Raw genomic sequence first — 21,373 nt, 5'->3', positions numbered from 1 at the left:
ATTGTGTATAAAATATCAACCAAAGGCTGTTAAAGAATTGGTACCATCTACACTCCTGGGAACAGAACTGGTGACCTGGGTAATTCATATCTTGTACTCTCACATTTTCTGAAGCCTCAGCCATTCAAGATCCACAAGTTTTAAAAGAGATGGGCGAACTGGGAAGTTGTATCTGTTTCTGTTGGAGAATGAATGGGAAGTTCTGGAAACTTTCCATGTGATGGCTATACCAAGGGAAGATACTAAGGATCAGTGAACTGCAACTTAAAAACTAAAGTTTAAATGCCAAGATTTTTGCTATGACTATTTTGCCATAATAAAAATGTTGTAAAAACTGGGTGGTGGTGGCACATGCCATAAATTCCAGCACTCAGGAGCCAAAGGCAGGCAGGCAGATCTCTATGATTTGAGGCCAGCCTGTTGTACAGAGTTCCAGGACAGCCAGGGCTGTTACACAGAAAAACTCTCTCTTGAAAAACCAAAACCAAAATAAACAACAACAACAAAATAGAAATGTGTTAATCCATTTCAACTATGAAAAGTGACAAAATTCTGGCTTATGTAGAGCTTGGGAAAAAGGACAGCATTTGAAAATGCCCATCTTGGATGCAGCATATCCACCTGCAGCCCGACACCTCAGGCAAGCTGGATGGCCCAGCAGGCTGTAGGACCCCAAACTGTGAGAGCAGGCGACTCAAGATTGTGCGTACAGAGAAGCCAGATTATGGATGCAGAAGACTCCAGGATGCAGGCTCTGGCACAATCCTGGGCTGCGAATCATTCTTGAGCTCCGCTGTTCCAGCACCAGATGGCTCCACGGTCCTGACAGTCACTCTAGCTAGCCTGAGGTGTGGATGCCAGGAGGCCTCTCGCGCTTGCGCAGATTCCACCCACGCACAAAGCGCATGCGCAGGTTCCACTCCCTGAGCAGACTCCGCCCCTCGCTGGAGGCAGCGGAGGCGGGCTCAGTGTCGGCTGCACATCATTCGATTCTGTCCATAGGCTAAAAAGTGGATCGTGGGCTCGGCCCACAGCCTATTGGACGGCACAGGAGCAGCCCAGGCCGTGGGCCAATCTTATGGCAGCGCGTGAGATTGTGGACACCGGTCACCGGTGTTGGCCTATGCAGCTTTGACTACAGCCTCTCGGCCATGGCCTCGGAAAAGCCTCAGGACCTAGTCGTCACCTGCACCGCGCCGGTCAACATCGCGGTTATCAAGTACTGTGAGTGCTGGAATCAGGGCAGTCACCCCGGCTGGGATCGGGGCGTAGGGCTGGAGTCTGGAGTTATCACTGGAATCAGGAGCCCCTGGGCTGGAGGGCCGCGCTCCAGAGTAGCTGAGCTGGAGAACCGGATCATCCCTGCTGGGGTGAGGGGTGGCCGAGGCACAGGGCTGGGGAGGAAGGGCACCATCTCCGGGATCGATGGACACAATGCTAGAGGCGAGGGTTACTGCAACCAGGATTGGGGGTCCTGAGGGGCTGGAGACAGGGGGCACAGCTGCCATGATCGATGGGTAAAGGACAGTAGATGAGGGCCACTACTGCCGGGATTCAGGGTCCCAGGGCTGGAGGGGAAAGGCCCATGGCCCAGATCTGTAGCAGCTGGGCTGGAGAGGGCTGGGAAGGGGCTCAGGGCTGAAGGGGACGTCACCACGGCCGGGATCAACCGGCACTGGGCTAGGATCATCGCAGCTGGGATCGGAGATCCCAGAGCTGGAGATGGGGAGTATCATCACTGCAGAGATAGGGACTCAGGGCTGGAGGGTCATCACAGCTGGGATTGGCTGGGCTCCGGGCTGGAGAGGGGCGCACTACCGCGAGTTGGGGATGGTGAAATTAAGGTTTTTCGCGCTAGGGAGAGGCCGGGCTCTCCGTGGGCCAGCCTAGGCTTCACATGCTATGTACCTCTGGTCTGGCCTCTACTGTCACTCCTGAAGCTTTGCTGTTGACAGGTGCCACTGCACCTGCTGTTGTGAGGAGCAGCCTCTTGCTCTTTCCCCTTCCCTGGTGACCCTGTAAACTAGGGAGAAACCGCAGGGAGCAGCACCCATCATTCTAGTCCTACCTCTGCTCTGTTTCCTCCCACCACGGTCATTTAGAACTGGTCTTGTAAGTGAATCCACACAGCCTGTGGATTCTTGAGTTTGGCTCATTCCACCCAGCATACTTTTCTGGAAGCTCATCCTGGTGGATGCATCGAGGTTCACTGCCCACTGTTGCTAGGCCCTCCCTATTCCATGGCATAAGCAACCCCAGACTCTGCTACCAGTGAAGCTGCTATCCACGTTTATGGGCTGAAAGTTCATCCTTTGGAGGGAGAATGACCTGGAGCACCTTTGGGAGAATGAGTGGCAACTGTTCTTCATTCTGTTAAGGAACTGTGGGTTCTCTGGGGGTAGCTGCACCAGCATGTATTCTCACTAGAGGTACACGGGCCATCTTTTTTTTTTAAATTTATTTATTAGTTCTAGTTAGGGAACAAGCTTGTTTCACATGTAAGTACCTTCTCCCTCTCCCTCCCCTTACTCCCATCCCTCCTCCCCCACCCCCCATCCCATCCACCCACCACTCCCCAGGCAGGATAGGGCCCTCAACAGGGGCTCTGCAAAGTCCACCAAATCTTTCTGCGCTGGTCCTGGGCCCTTCCCCATGTGTCCAGGGCCAGAGTGTAACCCTTCACGTGGGATGGGCTCTCAAAGCCTCTTCTTGCACCAGCGAAAAATACTAATCTACTACCAGAGGATCCCTGGAGTGCAGAGGCCTCCTTATTGACATCCATGTTCAGGGGTCTGGATCAGTCTTGTACTGGCCTCCCAGATAGCATCTGGGGTCGATGTGCTCTCCCTTGTTCAGGCCAACTGTTCCTGTGGGTTTCTCCAACCTGGTACAGATCCCTTCGCTCTTCATTCCTCCCTCTCTTCAACTAAATTCCCGATTTCAGCTCAGTGTATATCTGTGGATGTCTGTCTCTGCTTCCATCAGCCACTGAGGGCTCTAGGACGGCATAAAGAAAAGTCATCAATCTCATTTTAGGGGAAGGGGGGCATCTTGATTTACATGTTCTAGTGCCCATTTCAGTGGAATCCGTTTTTTTCACTTTAGTCTTTCTGACAGATAGGCCAACAGCTCAATGTAGTTTTAGCTTCCATTTCCCTGATGGCCAGTGGTATGGACTATTCTTTCCTTGAGCCCATTGTATCCTACCCTCCATGTCTTTTGTTTTCTTGTTGTTTTATTTTCCAAGACAGGGTTTCTCTGTAAGGCCCTGGCTGCCCTGGAACTCACTTTGTAGACCAGGCTGGCCTCGAACTCACAGAGATCCACCTGCCTCTGCCTCCCACAGCTGGGATTGAAGGTGTGTGTTGATCTTGTGTTCTGTGTTTCCTTCTGAGAACTTTTGTAGATTTTTTTGAGATTTTCTATGTAGACAAGCCCTCTGCCACTAGGTGTAGCTTTCTTTAGTTTCTTCCTTTGGATCTGTGTGTCTTGTGTTTCCTTTCTTTCCTGATTGCAGTTGGGAGAAAAACACTGTCAGGTAAGAGGATGGGGCTGTTGGCAGTGAACATTCTTGACCCATGAAAGTATCTTTACAGTTTCTAGGCCAGCCTCTAGACTCTGTCTTCAAAACAAAAAGGTCCCTCCTTTCCCAGTTTCTTCTGATAATTCTTCCTTAAAACACAAATGCAAATGGCTATGATTTTATCAAATATCTTTTCTTTCTTTTTCTTTTCTTTTCTTTTTTTCTCTGTAGCTTTGGAGCCTGTCCTGGAACTTGTTCATGTAGATCAGGCTGGGAATGGAAGGTGAAAATAATTAAGATACATTGTATACATATATGAAATTTTGAAAGAATAAATATAAATGTTCTTTTTAGATGCCTGCTATTTTTCTTCTGCATGTAGCTGTGTGGGATGCTTTCAGTTGACTGTTGTTTGGATGTCAATCACCTTTCAGCAGGTTGCGTTTTCCCGCCATCTGTTCATTTTAAGTTTGCACCTGGACTTTTGTTTCAGTTCCTGGCTTAGCTCTCAGGTTTCCATTTCCTTCTTTATCGTCTCTTTGCAGCTGTTTTCTGACTTGCTTCTGGTCAGGGGTGGGGGGGTGGGGGAAACATTTTCATGGTGGCTGCTTTAAAACCTTTGGCAGTAGTTGTGGCATCTCTGACACTTCAGAGCTAGTGTCTTGTGGTTTTCTCAGTTTGAGAACCTCCCTTTTGGTATGGGAAATGATTTGGGGTGAGATCTAATGGTCTTCTGCTGTGCTCTGAGACTCAAGTCTATTAAAGCCTTTAGCTGGTGGGGGAGGGGTGCCATCTCTTTTCTGGCAGATAGAGGGGTTCCTCCCACATTGTATGGCACTTATTTTTGCTGTGAGCTCTGTAGGGTCCTGCAGGAGCCATTAGGCTTCCTCTGGAAACTCCCAGCAAGGTTAGAAGAAACACCTGTTCAAGCAGCCCTGTGGATGAAGTCCAGGCTGTCAGCTGAGACAAAAGGGCAGCCTGCCACACTTTTAGGGCGGAAAGGATGGGGCCCCCATCTAGCCAGGCTCCCAGGGCAGGGCCTTGGGAAGAGGGTGAGGCTGGAGCAAGCTGTAGCAAAAAGTTTGTCTCACTCTTTGCCTTTGCTTGTCTCCTCAATGCTGTGCAAGTATTGCTGGCCTGAGACCAGTGGGCAGAAAGAAACCCAGATGGTGCACCCAAAGCCACACACCCTAGCCATGCCTGGAGCCAAGGGCCCAGTTCTTCCTCATTCAGGGGCCTCCTGCTGGCTTGTACAGGACACCTGGGCTTCGGTTTTAGAGGTTAGGACATCTGTTCCATCTTCCTCAAAGCAGCTCCATGACTCCAGGAGAGCTGCCTGTGCGCAGATGTCTGTAGATGGTGAAGGGTGGAAAGGTTCACCTGCCCAATGTTAGTCTTTTGTTATCTTCTGCCCAAACATCCCAAATTAACTGAGCACGTAAGGATGGTCAACGAAGACATGATACCACCAGCTAAGTGTTGTGAGTGTTGTTGGTAGTGTTTCCTTTGGCTTTCTGGAGAGTTGATGGTGCTCTCTGTAATAGGTGGGGCTTGGAGTACTGGGTAGAGAGGGACCATTCTGATTGGTGCCATCTGAGACATGTTCAGGAACTGGGCTTCTGTGGGTGATGAGCAGGTGGAAGAGTAGACCACTAGCCACATAAGCATGTGGTACCCAGCAGATGCCCATGACTGTTATCTGTTGAGTGAAAGAAAAATGGAAGAAGCATGAGGCAGGGGTGGGCTGGCCTCCAACTGTGTTCTGGGAACCTGAGCTCTGAGTCTGCAGCCAACCTAGGAGGTGTTCCTAGGGTGATAGGTACAGCCTGTGCAATGAGAGCTGGATGGAGATGGGGGCTCTGCTACAGAGGGGTGGAGGCAACTTTGGGGAGTGTCAACGGGGTACCGGGAACTCACTGGTTTGGATTGTCGTTGCAGGGGGAAAGCGAGATGAAGCACTGATCCTGCCTATCAACTCCTCTCTGAGTGTTACACTGCACCAGGACCAGGTGACTATACACCACATAGACACTGAGCTCTGGCTAGAATGGGGTAGGTTCTCATGAGAACCGTAGCTGGCCTGTGTCCTTCTCATTCCTTTTGGACTGCCCAGCACACAGTCTTGTTTGTCTACTCACCCGCACACAAATCCCCAATGCCACAAGGCTAGATTTATACCTATCTTCCTTTACTCAATAGGGACCAGGTACCCATGATTCTGCTGTGGGTGAGACAGATCTCACCCCTGCATAGTGAAGGCCAGCCTGAGGGGCTTGCTAACTTCCTGCTACCTAGCCAGAGCTGACCTTGGCAGCTCCCCCTGACTGTCACATGCTTGTCCCTGCCCAGGTGGACACCATGCTAGCCATAGGTAGGAAAGGCCTCCTGGGCAGAAAGGGATGCTTTGTGGGCACTGGTCCTCAGCACTGGCCCCTGTTTTCCTTCCCAGTTGAAAACCATCACAACTGCTGCCATTAGCAAGGACTTCACAGAAGACCGCATCTGGCTGAATGGTCGAGAGGAGGATGTGGGGCAGCCACGGCTCCAGGCCTGCTTGAGGGAGAGTGAGTGGGATGACAGCAACTCCTGCTGTGCCCTTGCAGATGCTGAGTGCCCAGAGGAAGCCTCTAGTAGCAGACAGAGAGGGGCTGGGGTTGGAGCACCCCAGGAGGAAATCCATGTGGGAAGTCTGGGAGTTGTTGCATCAGAGATTTCAGCCATACTCTACCCACTCCCAGCCCCAGGCAAATGAGGTGGCAGAGGCAGATCCAGTGCATCTGCCAAGTGATAAGACTGCTCACTGTGCCCTGTGCCCTCTCCCCTGCAGTTCGTCGCCTGGCTCGGAAGCGGAGGAGCACAGGAGATGGGGATGCACTTCCCCTCAGCCTCAGCTATAAGGTGCATGTGGCCTCAGAGAACAACTTCCCCACTGCTGCAGGCTTGGCATCCTCAGCAGCGGGCTACGCCTGCCTAGGTGGGTGCTCATAGGGCCCAGTGGACCCAGGGTTCTGCTTTGCAGTAGTAGGGGTTCTGTGACCTGTCAGCACCCAGGGCTCCCATTGTTGGAGCTCCCTGTAAATAGGCCCTGAGTTTGCCCTTTCCCAGAATGCAACTGACCACCCAACCCTCTCTGCACTTGTGGGAGGGCCCTCCAGCTCCCAGGTGACACAAGTGACAGAAGCCACCTGAAGCTAGAAAATATCTGGAGGCAGGAGGGTAGGTGGGGGGTTCTTGGCTCCCTTGGGAATCCCAAAGTCTTGGGCCAGCTTCAGGCCCAGCTGCATTCTGGCTGTCTGACCCATTGTCAAGAACTCTCATTTCCCACCAGTATCATCTCTGCTTTCTTGCCTTGAGTCACTGAATGTGTCATCCCCATCCCTGGCACAGGGAGTCCTCACAATGGTGAGCTCAGGCCACCCTTATCCCTTCGCTCCAGGAGTGATAGCTTCCTGGTCCAGAAGGTTCCTGCCTCATCCTGAAGTGGAGGTGTAGGTGAGCCAGTCCTGGACGCAGGGTCACCTTCTTGAGATTGCTAGACTCAGAGAAGGCCCCACACTGATGAAGAGCAGGCTTGTTTTACTGCCTGCCGTGCTGTCTTCCCCCATAGCCACCACACATTACTCAGGCTCTTGGGCCCTGTTCCTGGTGACCTTCTGAATGCCACCCCTTCCCTTAGTGCTCCACGTGGGTATAGCTCCTCAGAGAAACTTCCCACATCCCCAGTCCTGAGGTGGGTTCCTAACTCAGTGCTGAGTGAAGCGGTGTGGAGGCGAGGCGATGCCAGAGCCCCCGCTCTGCCTCCTCAGAACCTCATTTCCTATGCAGTGGGAAGCACCCAGCAGAGCTGGACTGTGTGGCACATTAACCCTCACGCTGCCTCTGTGTCTCCTTCCTGTACCTTCAGCCTATACCTTGGCCCGGGTCTACGGGGTTGAGGGAGACCTCTCTGAAGTGGCCCGGCGGGGCTCAGGCAGTGCATGCCGCAGCCTTTATGGGGGCTTCGTGGAGTGGCAGATGGGGGAACAGGCAGATGGAAAGGACAGCATCGCCCAGCAGATAGCACCAGAGTGGCACTGGCCCCAACTCCGAGTCCTTATCCTTGTGGTAAGTGGATGGGCATGCAGCCAGTGGGAGGACGGCTGTTTAGCCAGAGCTGGGCTAAGAATGGAAGGACCGTATTTATCTGGGATTCACCAGGACCCTAGGCTAGCAGGGGCTAGAGAATGGACCAAGGCTGTTGGTGGTAGGATGTAGGATCAGGATTGGCTCCTACATGGCAGGGCTGTGGCCCTTCCCCATGGTGTGGCTAGACCCAGACCCACATCACCCCTCCCTGACCAGGATCCCAGGGTTGGTTTGGCAGAGGGCAGGGCCAAGTGATGGGGCTGTGCTATGGCTCCCCTGTGGCCCGGGCCCAGTGCCATCTCCCATTCAGGTGAGTGCCGAGAAGAAGCAGATGGGCAGCACTGTGGGCATGCAGACCAGTGTGGAGACCAGTACCCTGCTCAAGGTAGGGCCTGCTGGGGAGGGTAGAGACCGGAGCCCTGCTCTAGGAAGGGCCTGCTGGGGAGGGTAGAGACCAGAGCCCTGCTCTAGGAAGGGCCTGCTGGGGAGGGTAGAGACCAGAGCCCTGCTCTAGGTAAGGCCTGCTGGGGAGGGTAGAGACCGGAGCCCTGCTCTAGGAAGGGCCTGCTGGGGAGGGTAGAGACCGGAGCCCTGCTCTAGGAAGGGCCTGCTGGGGAGGGTAGAGACTGGAGCCCTGCTCTAGGAAGGGCCTGCTGGGGAGGGTAGAGACCAGAGCCCTGCTCTAGGTAAGGCCTGCTGGGGAGGGTAGAGACCAGAGCCCTGCTCCAGGTAGGGCCTGCTGGGGAGGGTAGAGACCAGAGCCCTGCTCTAGGTAAGGCCTGCTGGGGAGGGTAGAGACCAGAGCCCTGCTCTAGGTAAGGCCTGCTGGGGAGGGTAGAGACCAGAGCCCTGCTCTAGGAAGGGCCTGCTGGGGAGGGTAGAGACCGGAGCCCTGCTCTAGGAAGGGCCTGCTGGGGAGGGTAGAGACCAGAGCCCTGCTCTAGGTAAGGCCTGCTGGGGAGGGTAGAGACCAGAGCCCTGCTCCAGGTAGGGCCTGCTGGGGAGGGTAGAGACCAGAGCCCTGCTCTAGGTAAGGCCTGCTGGGGAGGGTAGAGACCAGAGCCCTGCTCTAGGAAGGGCCTGCTGGGGAGAGTGAAGTGTACTATTCAAGGTAGGGCTCCCCTGATGGGGGGATGGCTCTAGAGGTTCTTTGCCCAGACCTATCGGCAGAGAGTGTTGTATCCACTCACTCACTGTCTCACTCACCTTGCAGTTCCGGGCTGAGTCCATTGTGCCTGAGCGCATGAAGGAGATGACCCACTGCATCCAAGAGCGGGACTTCCAGGCCTTTGCACAGCTGACCATGAAGGACAGCAACCAGTTTCATGCCACCTGCCTCGATACCTTCCCACCCATCTCCTACCTCAATGACACCTCCAGACGTATCATCCAACTAGTGCACTGCTTTAACACACACCATGGGCAGACAAAGGTGACAGGGTGTGGGGATGCAGTCAAGCAGAGGACCCAGCTGCCGGGAATGTGGGCAACTGCAAGGAGCATAGACAAGTGATGGGGATGTGGTATACATGGACAGATAAAGGTTATGGGAGTGGGTGGGGCTGTGAGTGGCCGCCCTGATGGGCCTCAAGACCATGGCAGACATGGCACAGACAAGCTCCACCCTACAGTTCTGGTTTGTTCTGTATTTTGTGTATTGCCTAATCCACACTGTATGACCCACACAGGTCACAGCCTAGGCAGAGGTGACTCAACACCAGTGTGTTTAATTGCTACCACTCCCTGGTTTGAGCCCTATTCAACTCTGGGAGACCCTAGGTCCCCCAGCAGGTGGAGGGGTCAGAGTTAAGGGTGCTGAGTGAACAGCTGGGGATACACTCTGGGTTCCAGGTGGCATACACCTTTGATGCGGGCCCCAATGCTGTGATCTTCACCCTGGATGACACCGTGGCTGAGTTTGTGGCAGCCGTGAGGCACAGCTTTCCCCCTGCAACAAATGGAGACAAGTGAGTATGTGTCCCTCTTCCCTGCCTTGAGATATCCAGAGCACCCAGAGCTAGGAACAAGTGGTGGACCCAATACTAAGCCAGGAGATCAGAGACTCTGACTTCCTTCTGCAGGGACACAGCCACAGCACATGGCAACATGGAAAGTCTCTCCTGATAGCCACACAGGTTGCAGATGTGTGAACAAATACCATATTCCCCTCCTAAGAAAGGATATTCCAGCTGGCCTAGGTGGCCCTCACCTGGAGTACCAGTGCTCAGGAGGTGAATTCAAACCCTATCTCAAAAAGTTGATGGGTTTTTTAAAAGGAGAGAAATAATGTCCTGGGAAGGCTAGGGGCCCTCCTTCAGCAAAGGGTGTTATTTGTTTATTTAAAAAGTTTTTAGGCTGAATGTTTTGTCTGTGTCAATGTCAGTACACCGTATGTGTGCAGTATCCTTGGAGGCCAGAAGAGGGCATCAGTCCTCTGGAACTGGAATTACAGATAGTTGTTAGCAGCTGTGTGGGTGCAAGGACCCTAACTCGAGTCCTCTGCAAGAGCAACAAGTGTTCTCAACCACTGAGCTACCTCTCCAGCCCAGAACTGAGTTTTATTAGGAAATGCATCAGGCATTCTGATGAGTGTGTTAAATATTTGATATTTTGAAGCTTAGGATTCAAGCAAAGCCCCAGTTTCTTCCTTATTGAACAGGTTTGAGCCTGTGCATGTGGTCCTTGGTCTCTTTGGTGCAGGTCTGCCTCCCGGGACTGGTCTGACTGCTCTGTGCTGCTCTGCAAAATCTCTAATTTTTAGTGTTCTCATCATCCCTAAAAGAAACCTTCCTAGCAGGTCCCTGCCCTTCTCCCACCTTGCTATACACAGCCCACCTGTCTCTGAAGAGCTGCCCACCTGGGCCTTCTACACTGGCATCATGAGCACACCTCTGCTTCCTTTGCCTAGGTTCCTAAAGGGGCTGCCAGTGACGCCTGTTCTTCTCTCTGATGAGCTGAAAGCTGCACTAGCTATGGAGCCCAGCCCTGGAGGTGTCCAGTACATCATTGCCACTCAGGTGAAGCCCAATGCATGGCAGGCACCTCTTTATCTGCTGGGGGTGCCCAGGCTCCCTCCTTCCACTGTATCTCAGGCAGGAAGCAGAAGCCAGCATCAACCAAAAGTAGCCATGTGCTGTTCTTTGGACTCAGAGTCATCAGACACTGGTTTACTCATTTCCTCTCAGTGGTCATTTAGGGACAACTTGCACATAGAGGAGAGTGGGGGCGTTTAGGATGCAAAGGTTAGTAACTCAGGACTAGGAGAAGCCAGGAAGATAAAAAGTAGTCATTTTGCCAGGTGGTGATGGAATACACCTTTAATCTCAGCACTCAGGAGGCAGAGGCAGGCAGATCTCTAAATTCAAGGCCAGCCTCATCTAAAGAATGAGTTCCAGGACAGGCTTCAAAGCTACAGAGAAACCCTGTCTCGTAAAAAACAAAATAAAAACAAAAAAAGTGGTCACTTTTATCACCAGCATATGTAGGTGTTGGGGTCCCCAAGACTCTGCCCTCAGGGTGTTCCCAACCACAAGCAGGCCAGCATCCCTGTGTCTCCTGGTCCTGCTCAAAGTTTTGGCTCACTCTAAATCCCTGCTTTCTATACCAGTCATGTGCTGAGGGCCACAGAGATCCCCAGGATCTGGGTCAGCCAGGGTAAGGGGCACCTAGCAGCTCAGGTGGCTTAGCTTGGACAAGCTGGTGTGGATTTACCAGGAAGGGACCCCCCCCCCCCAATCTAATACTACTTTAGAGTTGCTCTTGTAAAGTCCCTGGGGCAGTGGGTGGGGCTACTGCTGTTACCCATCACTAGACCTGATTTCCTCCCCCAGGTCGGACCAGGGCCTCAAGTCCTAGACAGCTCGAATGCTCATCTGCTAGGCCCAGATGGCCTGCCACAACAGGACCCCTGACCTCTTCCATGCCCGATTCCTCGTGCCATTGGAGAAAGACTTGCTCACCGGGGCTACAGGAGCTGGTGTGCTGACTGGCCGTGCCCGTGGGGTTACTTGATGATGATGCTGGTGCTGGGGACATGGGATGGTGATGGACAACTGTCTAGGCAGCCCGGGGGAGTCCCCTTTCCAGTGCCTCACATTCCCTGCTGGTTTCTCAAGAGCTTGCTGAAACTCTCTGTGGGCTTTTCCGTATTCCAGACAGGAGCTCATTAGGGAATGGGAGTCTGTCTCTCTCACTGAAGAGGCTCCCAGGGCCTCAGTACCCAGCTAAGCTTGGAGGATGATGGCGACACAGCAGTGCCTCTGCTGAGACTCAGGCTCCTAACTCAGGCCACACCATGGATGGACTATTTCTTTATAAAGACCGGTGACCCCTTCCCTTGAGGGTAGAGGCTGTTGAACCCACAGGGTGGGGTCCATTGTGGGTCTGGGTACGTCATGAAGGTGCAGATAATGGACCCGATGACCCCAGGAATAAAGTGTGCTACCGCCTGCCTGCCTGCCTTGGCTGTGCGTTTTCATCATAAACCATGTTTCTAGGGTCCATGATGGCCAGTTCAGTGACTGCTCAGGTCCCTATCTGCCACTGAGTTCAGTCTTGTTTATGTAGTGGAGAAGTGGCGCCTGAAGTAGGTTCTGCTAGGATTGCTTCCCACAGCCCACAAGCCATCCCCTCCTGTGACAGTCTCCTGCCTCCTTGTGAGCCTAGGGCCTACACCAACATACATGGCACTGCTGCTGAGTAGATCTGGGCCAGAGGGGAGAGACAACAGGGCAATAGTGTTCAGCTGCCCCTGGCTTTTCTGGGTTTTCCCAGCCTTGCATATCATGTCCCCCTCCCTCCACTTAGTCATGTGATCCAGGCCACACCTGCCCCAGCTCACAGTGGGTCGGAAGTAACCTCATCCTTTAGGATCTGCCTTTGTCTGAAATGATTTACCCCAGTGGTACGAGTGTGTGTGTGTGTTTTGGGGGTGATGACCATCACAAGTCACAGGCAATTCCTAAACAGCCAGGCACATTCCAGCTGGAGGGACGCCCATGGGGAGGCTGTTCCACCCACCAAGGCTCAAAGGGAAGGCGCAGAGGAGGCCTCTAGGGCACAGCCCGAAGGGGCGGGGCCTGAGCAGGGGGCGGGCCGATCCGTGAGGGCTTGTGGAGTGAGCTGCAGAGTTGTACCTGACGGCTGCGTGTTCAGGGTCCTCGCCATGGGGCAGATCGAGTGGGCCATGTGGGCCAATGAGCAGGCGCTGGCATCTGGCCTGAGTGAGTGAGGCGGGCGGAGGGCGGAGGGCCGGTCAGGACCCTTGGGTCGCCGCGGGAGAAGCGGGGCTCGGGCTGGCGCTGCGGACCCCCCTGCGCGGGCTGCCGGGGCCCCGGGGCGCGGCGGAGCGGAGCGGGCGGTGGCCGCTGCTAGGTTTGCCCTGCCGCCTGCTCTGCGACCCCGCCCTGCACCCTGCTCTGTCCGCGCTGGGACCTCAGAGGAGGAAGTTGCTAGCAGTTGGGGAAGAGGCTTTCGCCCGGTGGTTTCCCGCCCGGTTAGGAAAACCCGCCGGAAGACCCTCTTCTGTGCATAAACCCCTTGGCCTGAAGTCGGGGCTCTGGTCTTGGGGGTCGCTAGGGCTCCGTCTTCTCCTGGAGAGGCCTGGGATAGGAGCCGATCTCGTCCTGGAGGAGCTGCGGGCTCCATCCCACAAGCGGCGTGTGCGCAGAAACAATATCACAGGAGTCCGAACACCACTCTGAGTGATCTTAGCCCAGGGCTAAGGTGCTGGGCACTTGGCTTTGGTCAGAATGACGCTGGCCTTGCCTTGAACAATCTGGATAGCCTGGGAGTTCTGCCAAAAGGTAGTGGGACCCCTAGGCTTCACTGCACCAGGAAAGGAACCTAGTAGACCAAACCAGGAGCATCAGGCCTGAGATTATAGAAGAAACTGCAGACATGCCTCAAAGCCAAAGCTAACCAGGAAAGACCTGCAAAGGCAGGGGTGAGGGCCCAGACCCACCTCCACTCACCTGGCAATAATGCATAGGGAGGTGATGGAGAAATCTGCCAGTCCACACTGGAAGCTCCATTCTGGGGTGGGAGGCTTTGAAGCTGAAGCCCTTTGAGAATACGGGGCCAGTTTAGACTCCTCTCCCCTTCCCTCCACTTCCCACCTGCCTGGCAGTGGTGGATGGTGTACCATGAACACTACCTATACCTCTGATGTTCCCTCCAGGAAGTGGTGACAGAGACACAGCCCAGGTGGGAAGACAGGGCCTCTACTATGAGTGCTAGCATGCCCCTACACATGTGCTGTATACGGCCTCTCTGGCATACTGCCTCAGCTTATTGTCCACAGTGCCCAGGCAGACACAGTTCTACTGGAGATCTAGAAAAGTCACAGGCTATGGCCACTTTCTCCATCAAGTGGGACTTCCTCTGATTTTCCTTGTTTCTGGAAAATACAACCATCCTGGGAGGGTTTTGGACAGTTTAGGTCCAACCAACAGGAACACACTTTTTATTTTTAACATTTTACTTTTCCAGTTATGTGAATGTGTGAATGTCCCAGTGCAGGATGTGGGTAACATGCAGGTGCTTGTAGACAAAGACCAGAAGAGGATGCTGGGTCTCCTGGAGCTGGAGTTACAGGTGGTTCTAAGTTTCTGATATGGATGCTGGGAATCGAACCCAGGGACTCTGCAAGAGCAGTGAGCCCTCTTAACCACGGAGCCATCTCTCTCCCAGGTTCTTTTGTTTGTTGTTTGTTTTGTTTTTGAGACAGGATTTCTCTGTGTAACAGCTCTGGTGTCCTGGAACTCACTCTATAGGTCAGGCTGGCCTCCCAAGTACTGGGATCAAAGGCGTGCTCCACCACTGCCCAGTTGTTTTTTTTTTTTTTTTTTTTTTTTTTTTTTTTTTTTTTGCTGTTGTTTGTTTGCTTTGTTTTAAATCACAGAGTATCCCATCTATTCTGGACACATCAGCACCTGGTGCTACATCAGGACTATTTCTGTCTGCTGGAGCCCCTCTTGCCTCTTGGGCACTCTCCTGCCTCCCGTGCTGTATGGCTTCTTTTCTGCTTCTGAGTTTCCTGAATGTGCAATAGGGCCTTTGCACAAACTGCTGCTGCCTCAGCACCCAGAGCTAGCTGACACCTCCTCCCCTCAAGACTCAGATGTTACTGTTGAGAGGCATCCAACCATATGTAGCCCGATTCCCTGGGATGAGGACCCTCCGTTAAAGTGTACCACTGTCTTAGGAAAGCCAGAGAGAAGGTTTGGTCTTAATGTTCAGAGTCTCTCTACACAGTAATTGTTCTTGCTTGGGTTTAAGAATAAGTCCTTGGGTTTCCCTGGTGAATAAAGGGTGTCCCCTCCCACTAATGGTGGCAGCAGAGCAGAAGCTCAGAATGGACATGACACCCTAAGGACCAGTGGATAGCAGGCTGAGTGAATGTGTGACCAAAAGACCCTTCCCTCCTGCAGAGCACACCCTTAATGCTGACTGGAAGAACAGGAGAGTTAATATGTAGCTGAGCTACAAACCAAGCATAAGAATAAACCAGTGCTATTTAAAGGTTGGGAGAGGAGCCTGAAGTCTGGGGATGCCCAGGACAATATGGTGGCTTTTCCTGAGGCCACTCTAGTGTCTCTGTGATGGAGAAGGCAGGAGTCACCACCCAGGCAAGACTCACATGGAACATATATACTCGAAGCTACAATGAGCTGTTGTTGCCAGGGGTCAGATGGAGAAGATTATAAATAGTCAAAACCCGAGATCTGGACCTGTGCAGGCTGCTGGAGTCAGGCTGCTTTCAGCCACCGATTCAGAGGCTAGAGAAGCCCTCAGCTGGGCACACAGGCTGCTGTCAATGTACACTCTACTGGCATGAGCTCACTTTAGCTCACTGTTTGAGGAAGTGAACCCTGTGAGGAGTCAGCACCCATAGGGCAGGGCACCCTTAGGGCAGGAGTGCTGGTCCCACCGGAAAGAGAAAAAGTGTATCTCAAATGCCAAAGGAGATAAATGACCAACTGGATTTGGGAAAATGAATTCATGTGAGGTTTCTACAGATGCACACAGATCAAGTCTTGGTGGGAGTGGATACACTGGGGCTACACAGCTCTGAAGAAGGAAACAGAAGTTGGGAGGAACCACACCAACATGGGGATTTCTACACAGAAGTTGTGTCATATGTTGTGCAGGAAGAGGGGACATGTGAAGAAGCATTGAAGTTCCACAAGAGAGTGTCCATAGTGTGGGGTAGAAAGGTCTGGAGGCTGGGCAAACATTTCCCAGAAAGGACTTCAGGCTGAACGGGCTGAGAAGTTGTTTCAGAACTAATGAAAACAAATACCTTCTTGAACACACCCAAATGAAGTTAGACAAGGAAAAAAGTCTTGGGTTAATACCAGCTTATAGAGTTCTCAGATCAAACCATAGATGCCAAAAGACAGTGCAGCAATGATGTCATAGATGCCAGAAGACAGTGCATAATGATCTTAGAGAAAAGGGCAAACCTATCCTGCTGAGTTTCATCTAACATACCCTCGGTGCAAAGGTGACTAGCAAATGTGCTTCAGCAAGAGGGAAGCTGAATCTGGAGAAGGGCTGGCACTGGAGAGAGAATGGAAACTGCTGGGTGAGTAACAAGTGAGGCAGTGAAAGTTCACCCATGGCTAGGAAGAATTCTGCATTAAGTAGCCGTAAATATTTGGGAGAATTTATTTCCAAATGTCAAGACAAGAAGTAAAATAACTTGACCATGTGAATCTCAATTTGAAAAATAGAAACTACACATTACTACTTTTGAAAAATGTTGGCTAAAAATATTTTTTCTAAGATGGGTGGTGGTGGCGCATGCTTTTAGTCCCAGTGATCAGGAGGCAGAGGCAGGCAGATTTCTGCGAGTTCAAGGCCAGCTTGGTCTAAAGAGCTAGTTCCAGGATAGCTAGGGCTATTATTACAGAGAAACCCTGTCTCAACCCTCCCAAATTTAAATGAATAAAACTTACTACAAACTTCTAGAATAGAAAGAAAAAAAGAAAAACTATTTTTTGAAATAGAGTCTTGACCTGAAGTCTGTGATCCTTCTGTCGTAGCCTGAAGAGTGCTGGGATTAAAGGTGTGCATCACCAACACCCGGCTCCACAAAATATCTTAAATTCACTCTTACTATTGGTTAAAAAGAATAAAAACATAGCCACATCACCGTATCCATTGTAGCTATAGACTAGAAGCCTCCAAATATCCCAAAGACAAAGATGAATCAGTAAATGGTAGTTGATTCAGAGACTAGAAAAGCAATCAATTTTTTAAAAAGCAAGGAAACAACAAAAAGTTATGCCAGGTGGTGATGGCATACACCTTTAGACCCAGCGCTCTGAGGGAGGGGTGGGTGTGTCACTGTGAGTTTGAGGCCAGCCTGGTCTACAGAGAGAGTTCCAGGACAGTCAGGGTTACACAGAGAAATGCTGTCTCGAAAAACCAAAAAGAAAAAAGATAAGCAGTAGGGTGTGGTGATCCATGCTGCAATCCAAGCACATGGGGACTAGTATGTGTGTCCAGACTTTCTCAAAACAATAACAACAAAAGAATGAGCTGCTAATCACTTCATCTGAGCTAAAAACACAGACACAAGAACTTTCTGAAATGATGGAGGTTGTAAGTCATGGGATCCCTGGGGGAACTAACCTTCACACTTGTGTATTCTTACTATAATGAAGTCTTGAATGGGCTGGCTGACTCAGATGATGGTGGGGCCATGGGATTGTGGCACAGCCTTGTGCAGGTTTCTGGAGTTTTTGTTTGTTTTGTTTATTTTTCCTGGGGATGGAACCCAGGTATATGCTGCTTACAGAAGGACCAAGAAGAAACACCATAGCTGAAAAGAAGGGGCAATAGCTGACAGGCAAACAGGGATGTCAGCACTAGATAGCTTCCGTGGAGCTGAGGCAGGACTCAAGGCACTAACAAGTTCAGCTCGCCCCGGTCATGTGTGTCTCTGCCCCATGCACCCTCTGCAATACAGGCATTTCCTCCTGGGGTAGTGCCCTGCCCTAATGGGCAGAGAATTGGAAGTGGTCCTAGCTCAGGGGCAAGCTCAAGTTGGCTTACACCTGCAGCAGGTGCCACCTCCTAACTACCTCCCTCAATTCTTAGTCCTCATCACAGGGGGCATCGTGGCCACTGCTGGGCGCTTCACACAGTGGTACTTTGGTGCCTACTCTATGTATCCTTTTACTGGGGACCAGGAAGGTGTGGTGATGCAACTGCTTCCAGGACTAGCACTTCACAGTTGTAGAGTGCTACACATACCCTGTTTGGCCACAGCCTCAGGAAGCAGGACCAGCTCTGGCTGCAGTTTTAGAAGCTAAGGCCCAGGGAGCTACTTGCCAAAGGCCACAGAGTCGGCTCAGGCAAACATGTAGCTGAGGCCCATGATCCCAAGGCTTGGACTGGAGTCCACTGTCTTCTTCTACCTTGCTGGACAATGGACTCTGGCCAGAACTGAGAACAGATGAGGTGGGAGAGCGGGTTTGGGCCAGTGGCTTTGCCTCCATTTACCTATCAGCAGAAGTGCACACTGGCTTAGGCCAAGTGTGGCTTTCCTTAACCCCATCATAGCGCTGCAGGTGTGCTCATCTGTCTGCTGGAGTACCCCCGGGGAAAGAGGAAAAAGGGCTCCACCATGGAGCGATGGTAAGTCATTCCCACCTGAGTGACCTGGAACTGGCTTGTTGGGAGCTTCCAGCCCAAGGCCTGCCCAGCTGTTGGGCCCATGTGACCAGGGAAAGGACCTAGGACCCTGAAAGGGGATGGATAAGGGAGTCCTGAATGTGACTGGTGCTGACCTCCTGACCTTCTGTCTTCCCTCTACATCTAGTGGACAGAAGTACTTGACTACTGTGGTGAAGCTGTTTGGGCCCCTGACGAGAAATTACTATGTCCGGGCTGTCCTCCACTTCTTGTGAGTCCCGCTGACAATGCCCTGGGTAACAGGAGACTAGAAGGAGACACCCCGTGGGTCTGTAGCCTGGACAGGAGTTTAGGGATTAGCCAAGCCTCTTCTTCATTGATGTTTGTCCAGACAGAAAATCCCAGCTTTTAGAGAGGGCAGAAGGTCCTAGACCTGAATCTGCCATCTGTTCTGAGGTGCACACTGAACCTAGCAGTCAAGCTACAGTTGCAATGCTGGGTGGGTCTCCATGGGTCTGTTACACCTGTTGTTGTTCTTGGTCTTTGCTAAGCCTGGACTGGGACACACCCCAGCTCAAGCCTTTTCCCCAACAAGGTAGCTGGGGCTTGAATCAAAGGACACATTACTGTAGAGAACAGTTTATACCAAACCTAAAATGGACCTAGGCAGAGCTGGCCGCTGCTCATTCTAGGGTCCTGGGGACAGAATCTCCCGTTGAGAGCTTGTGGCCTAGAGCTCAAGAGCCCTTCTAACTGTTGTCCATTTGCTTCCTCCTGTTACCCTCAAGGCTGTCAGTGCCTGCAGGCTTCCTTCTGGCCACTATCCTGGGAACAGTTTGCTTGGTCATTGCCAGTGTGATCTACCTTCTGGTAAGTGGCTGCCCTCTGTACAAGCCTCCCCCATCCCCCGCCCCCATGTTCTTGGTGCTCTGGGCCCTCATGACAGCTTCCTTGCTCACTTCAGCTTTGGTTAGTGCACGTCTGGTATATACTGGACACTTCCCAGTTGAAGCTGCATTGTAGCTCTGTCAGGCAGGTGGCTAAAGAGACAGACTCAGAGAGGCAGTGAGGCTGGCCCAGGTCCAACCTCAGTGTGGGCCCATTGCTCATCAAAGCCTACCTGAGTTTGGGGAGCTCATGACACAGAAGCATCTGTCTTATCTGTCTGTCTATCATCTACCTACATACCTATCTATTTGTTTATTTTGAGAAGAAGAGAGGGTCTCCTGTAATCCAGACTGGCCTCAGACTTGCTATGTAGTTGAAGATGACCTTGAACTCCTGGTCCTTTTGCTTCCACCTCTGTTTTTTTTGTTTTTTTTTTTTTTTTTTTTTTTTTTGTTTGGTTTTGGTTTTGTTTTTTCTGTGTAACTTTAGAGTCTGTCCTGGAACTCACTTTGTACATCAGGCTGGCCTCAAACTCACAGAGATCTGACTACTTCTGCCTCTGTCTCTGCCTCCTAAGCACTGGAATTAAAGGCGTGAGCCACCACCATCCGGCTATTGCTTCCACCTCTTAATCTTAATGCTGAATGGCAGGTAGAAGCTACTTCATCTAGCTTAGTTTGTGTTCATTAAAAGTCTCCCCCACCACCAGCACACACACTTTCTGAGGTACTATGGATGTCTTTCTGATTCTCTCCTGCCAGCTCCATTCTTATCTTCTGTATAGAATGTTCTAGCTTATTAGTTAGAAGATGTAGCCTCAGGTGTTTAAAGGTATAGCCACAGGTGTTTGAAGGTGTCAGTGTGCTGCAGAGTTTCTATCTCTCAAGCATTGTGGGCTACTAAATTTATTTATGGCTTTTGTTTTTGTTTTACTTTTTAAAATATTTATTTATTTAGTGTACGATGTTCGGCACCAAATCTCATTACAGATGGTTGTGAGCCACTATGTGGTTGCTGGGAATTCAACTCAGGACCTTTGGAAGAGCAGGCAGTGCTCTTAACCACTGAGCCATCTCTCCAGCCCCTTGTTTTACTTTTTGAGACAGTATTTCTTTGCATAGCCCTGGCTGACCTGGAACTTGCTCTGTAGACCAGGCTGGCCTCTGACTCAGAGAGATCCTCCTGCCTTTACCTCCAGAATACTAGGATTAAAGGTGTGCGCTGCCACCACCGCCACCACCACCCTGTGGGATACTAAATTTACTTGCAATTCCCAGATACCCTAAGTCAGCTGCTGTGGAAGTGCATGTGGCAGGAGGCTAGCAGCACTGTTCCCAGCTTGCATTTTTAGCACCCAGCCCTACACGCTTCCTACAGAATGCTTGACATCCTTGGGGAGGCCTTGTCGAAGGTGGGTGTCTCTTGGAGGGGATTATAGAGTCTGTATCTGGAAGTGTTTCTGGGAGTGTTATAGAAGCCCGGTGGCTCCATGCTCCCTCCACTGCAGGGCCCTCCTGGCATAGCCACATAGCTTGGGTTTGATGTCAGGCAGCCCCAGATCCTGACTGTGTGGCCTTGGGCCAGTCAATTAATGTAAGCCATTGCCATCCTGCTTAGGGATTAAGACCTATGTCCACCTGGAGTCCCCCGTGACAGTAAGCAGCTTGAAGCATAACACAGTCCCTCTCTGCCCCTCAGGCAGCCATCCGGGGTGAGCAGTGGACCCCCATTGAGCCCAAACCCAAGGAGCGGCCACAGGTTGGAGGCACCATCAAGCAGCCACCTACCAATCCCCCACCCCGGCCACCAGTGGAGGCCCGCAAGAAGCCAAGTGTGGATGAAGAGGAGGCAGCCTCAGCTGGAGGCCCCCAGGTCAACCCAATTCCAGTAACAGATGAGGTTGTGTGACCTTCAGTTGCTGTCTGCAGCTCCTGCTTAAGTTTTCCTTGAGTCGCCACCAGGGGGTGGTGATGCCCATTGTAATAAAAAGTGAATAGCTGGTGTGGAGAGTGGTTCTTCCTGTGAGGCTGGGGGAGGGGCTGTGACATGCACCCCATTCTGTGTGGTGACCTGAAGGCCAGTCAGGGAAGGCCTGACAACTGTCCAATGGACCCTGGGTGGACTTATGCTTACAAGTGGGACCCTGAGCCTAGTCCAGGTCTTCCAATAGTGGAAGCCATTGGCTCCCAGTCC

General features: G+C 52.0%; 2 protein-coding genes across 3 annotated transcripts; both read left to right on the top strand.

Annotated features, from left to right (window-relative positions):
* The first annotated feature begins 1,062 nt into the window (after positions 1 to 1,062).
* Mvd (mevalonate diphosphate decarboxylase) lies at positions 1,063 to 12,100 on the top strand. Of its 2 annotated transcripts, XM_027410664.2 has the most exons (10): positions 1,065 to 1,224; positions 5,462 to 5,532; positions 5,973 to 6,087; positions 6,351 to 6,497; positions 7,428 to 7,627; positions 7,959 to 8,033; positions 8,862 to 9,080; positions 9,500 to 9,615; positions 10,557 to 10,665; positions 11,479 to 12,100. In XM_027410664.2, exons 1-10 carry the CDS (start codon positions 1,152 to 1,154, stop codon positions 11,557 to 11,559), a joined length of 1,206 nt encoding a protein of 401 aa, XP_027266465.1. In that variant the 5' UTR covers positions 1,065 to 1,151; the 3' UTR covers positions 11,560 to 12,100. The 2 variants fall into 2 exon arrangements, with proteins under 2 accessions (XP_027266466.1, XP_027266465.1); XM_027410665.2 differs by lacking the exon at positions 7,959 to 8,033 and having other exon boundaries at positions 1,063 to 1,224.
* Positions 12,101 to 12,713: 613 nt separating this feature from the next.
* LOC100766833 (cytochrome b-245 light chain) lies at positions 12,714 to 21,182 on the top strand. The gene is made up of 6 exons (XM_027410667.2): positions 12,714 to 12,870; positions 17,756 to 17,825; positions 18,221 to 18,295; positions 18,480 to 18,563; positions 19,081 to 19,162; positions 20,879 to 21,182. The coding sequence occupies exons 1-6, from the start codon at positions 12,813 to 12,815 to the stop codon at positions 21,086 to 21,088; spliced, it is 579 nt and encodes a 192-aa protein (XP_027266468.1). The 5' UTR covers positions 12,714 to 12,812; the 3' UTR covers positions 21,089 to 21,182.
* The last annotated feature ends 191 nt before the right edge of the window (positions 21,183 to 21,373 follow it).

The sequence above is a fragment of the Cricetulus griseus genome, chromosome 3 (genome assembly GCF_003668045.3).
Source record: "Cricetulus griseus strain 17A/GY chromosome 3, alternate assembly CriGri-PICRH-1.0, whole genome shotgun sequence".
Lineage (NCBI taxonomy): Eukaryota > Metazoa > Chordata > Mammalia > Rodentia > Cricetidae > Cricetulus > Cricetulus griseus.
Note: the sequence above shows the minus strand (reverse complement) of the source record. Positions and strands in the feature narration are given on the sequence as shown.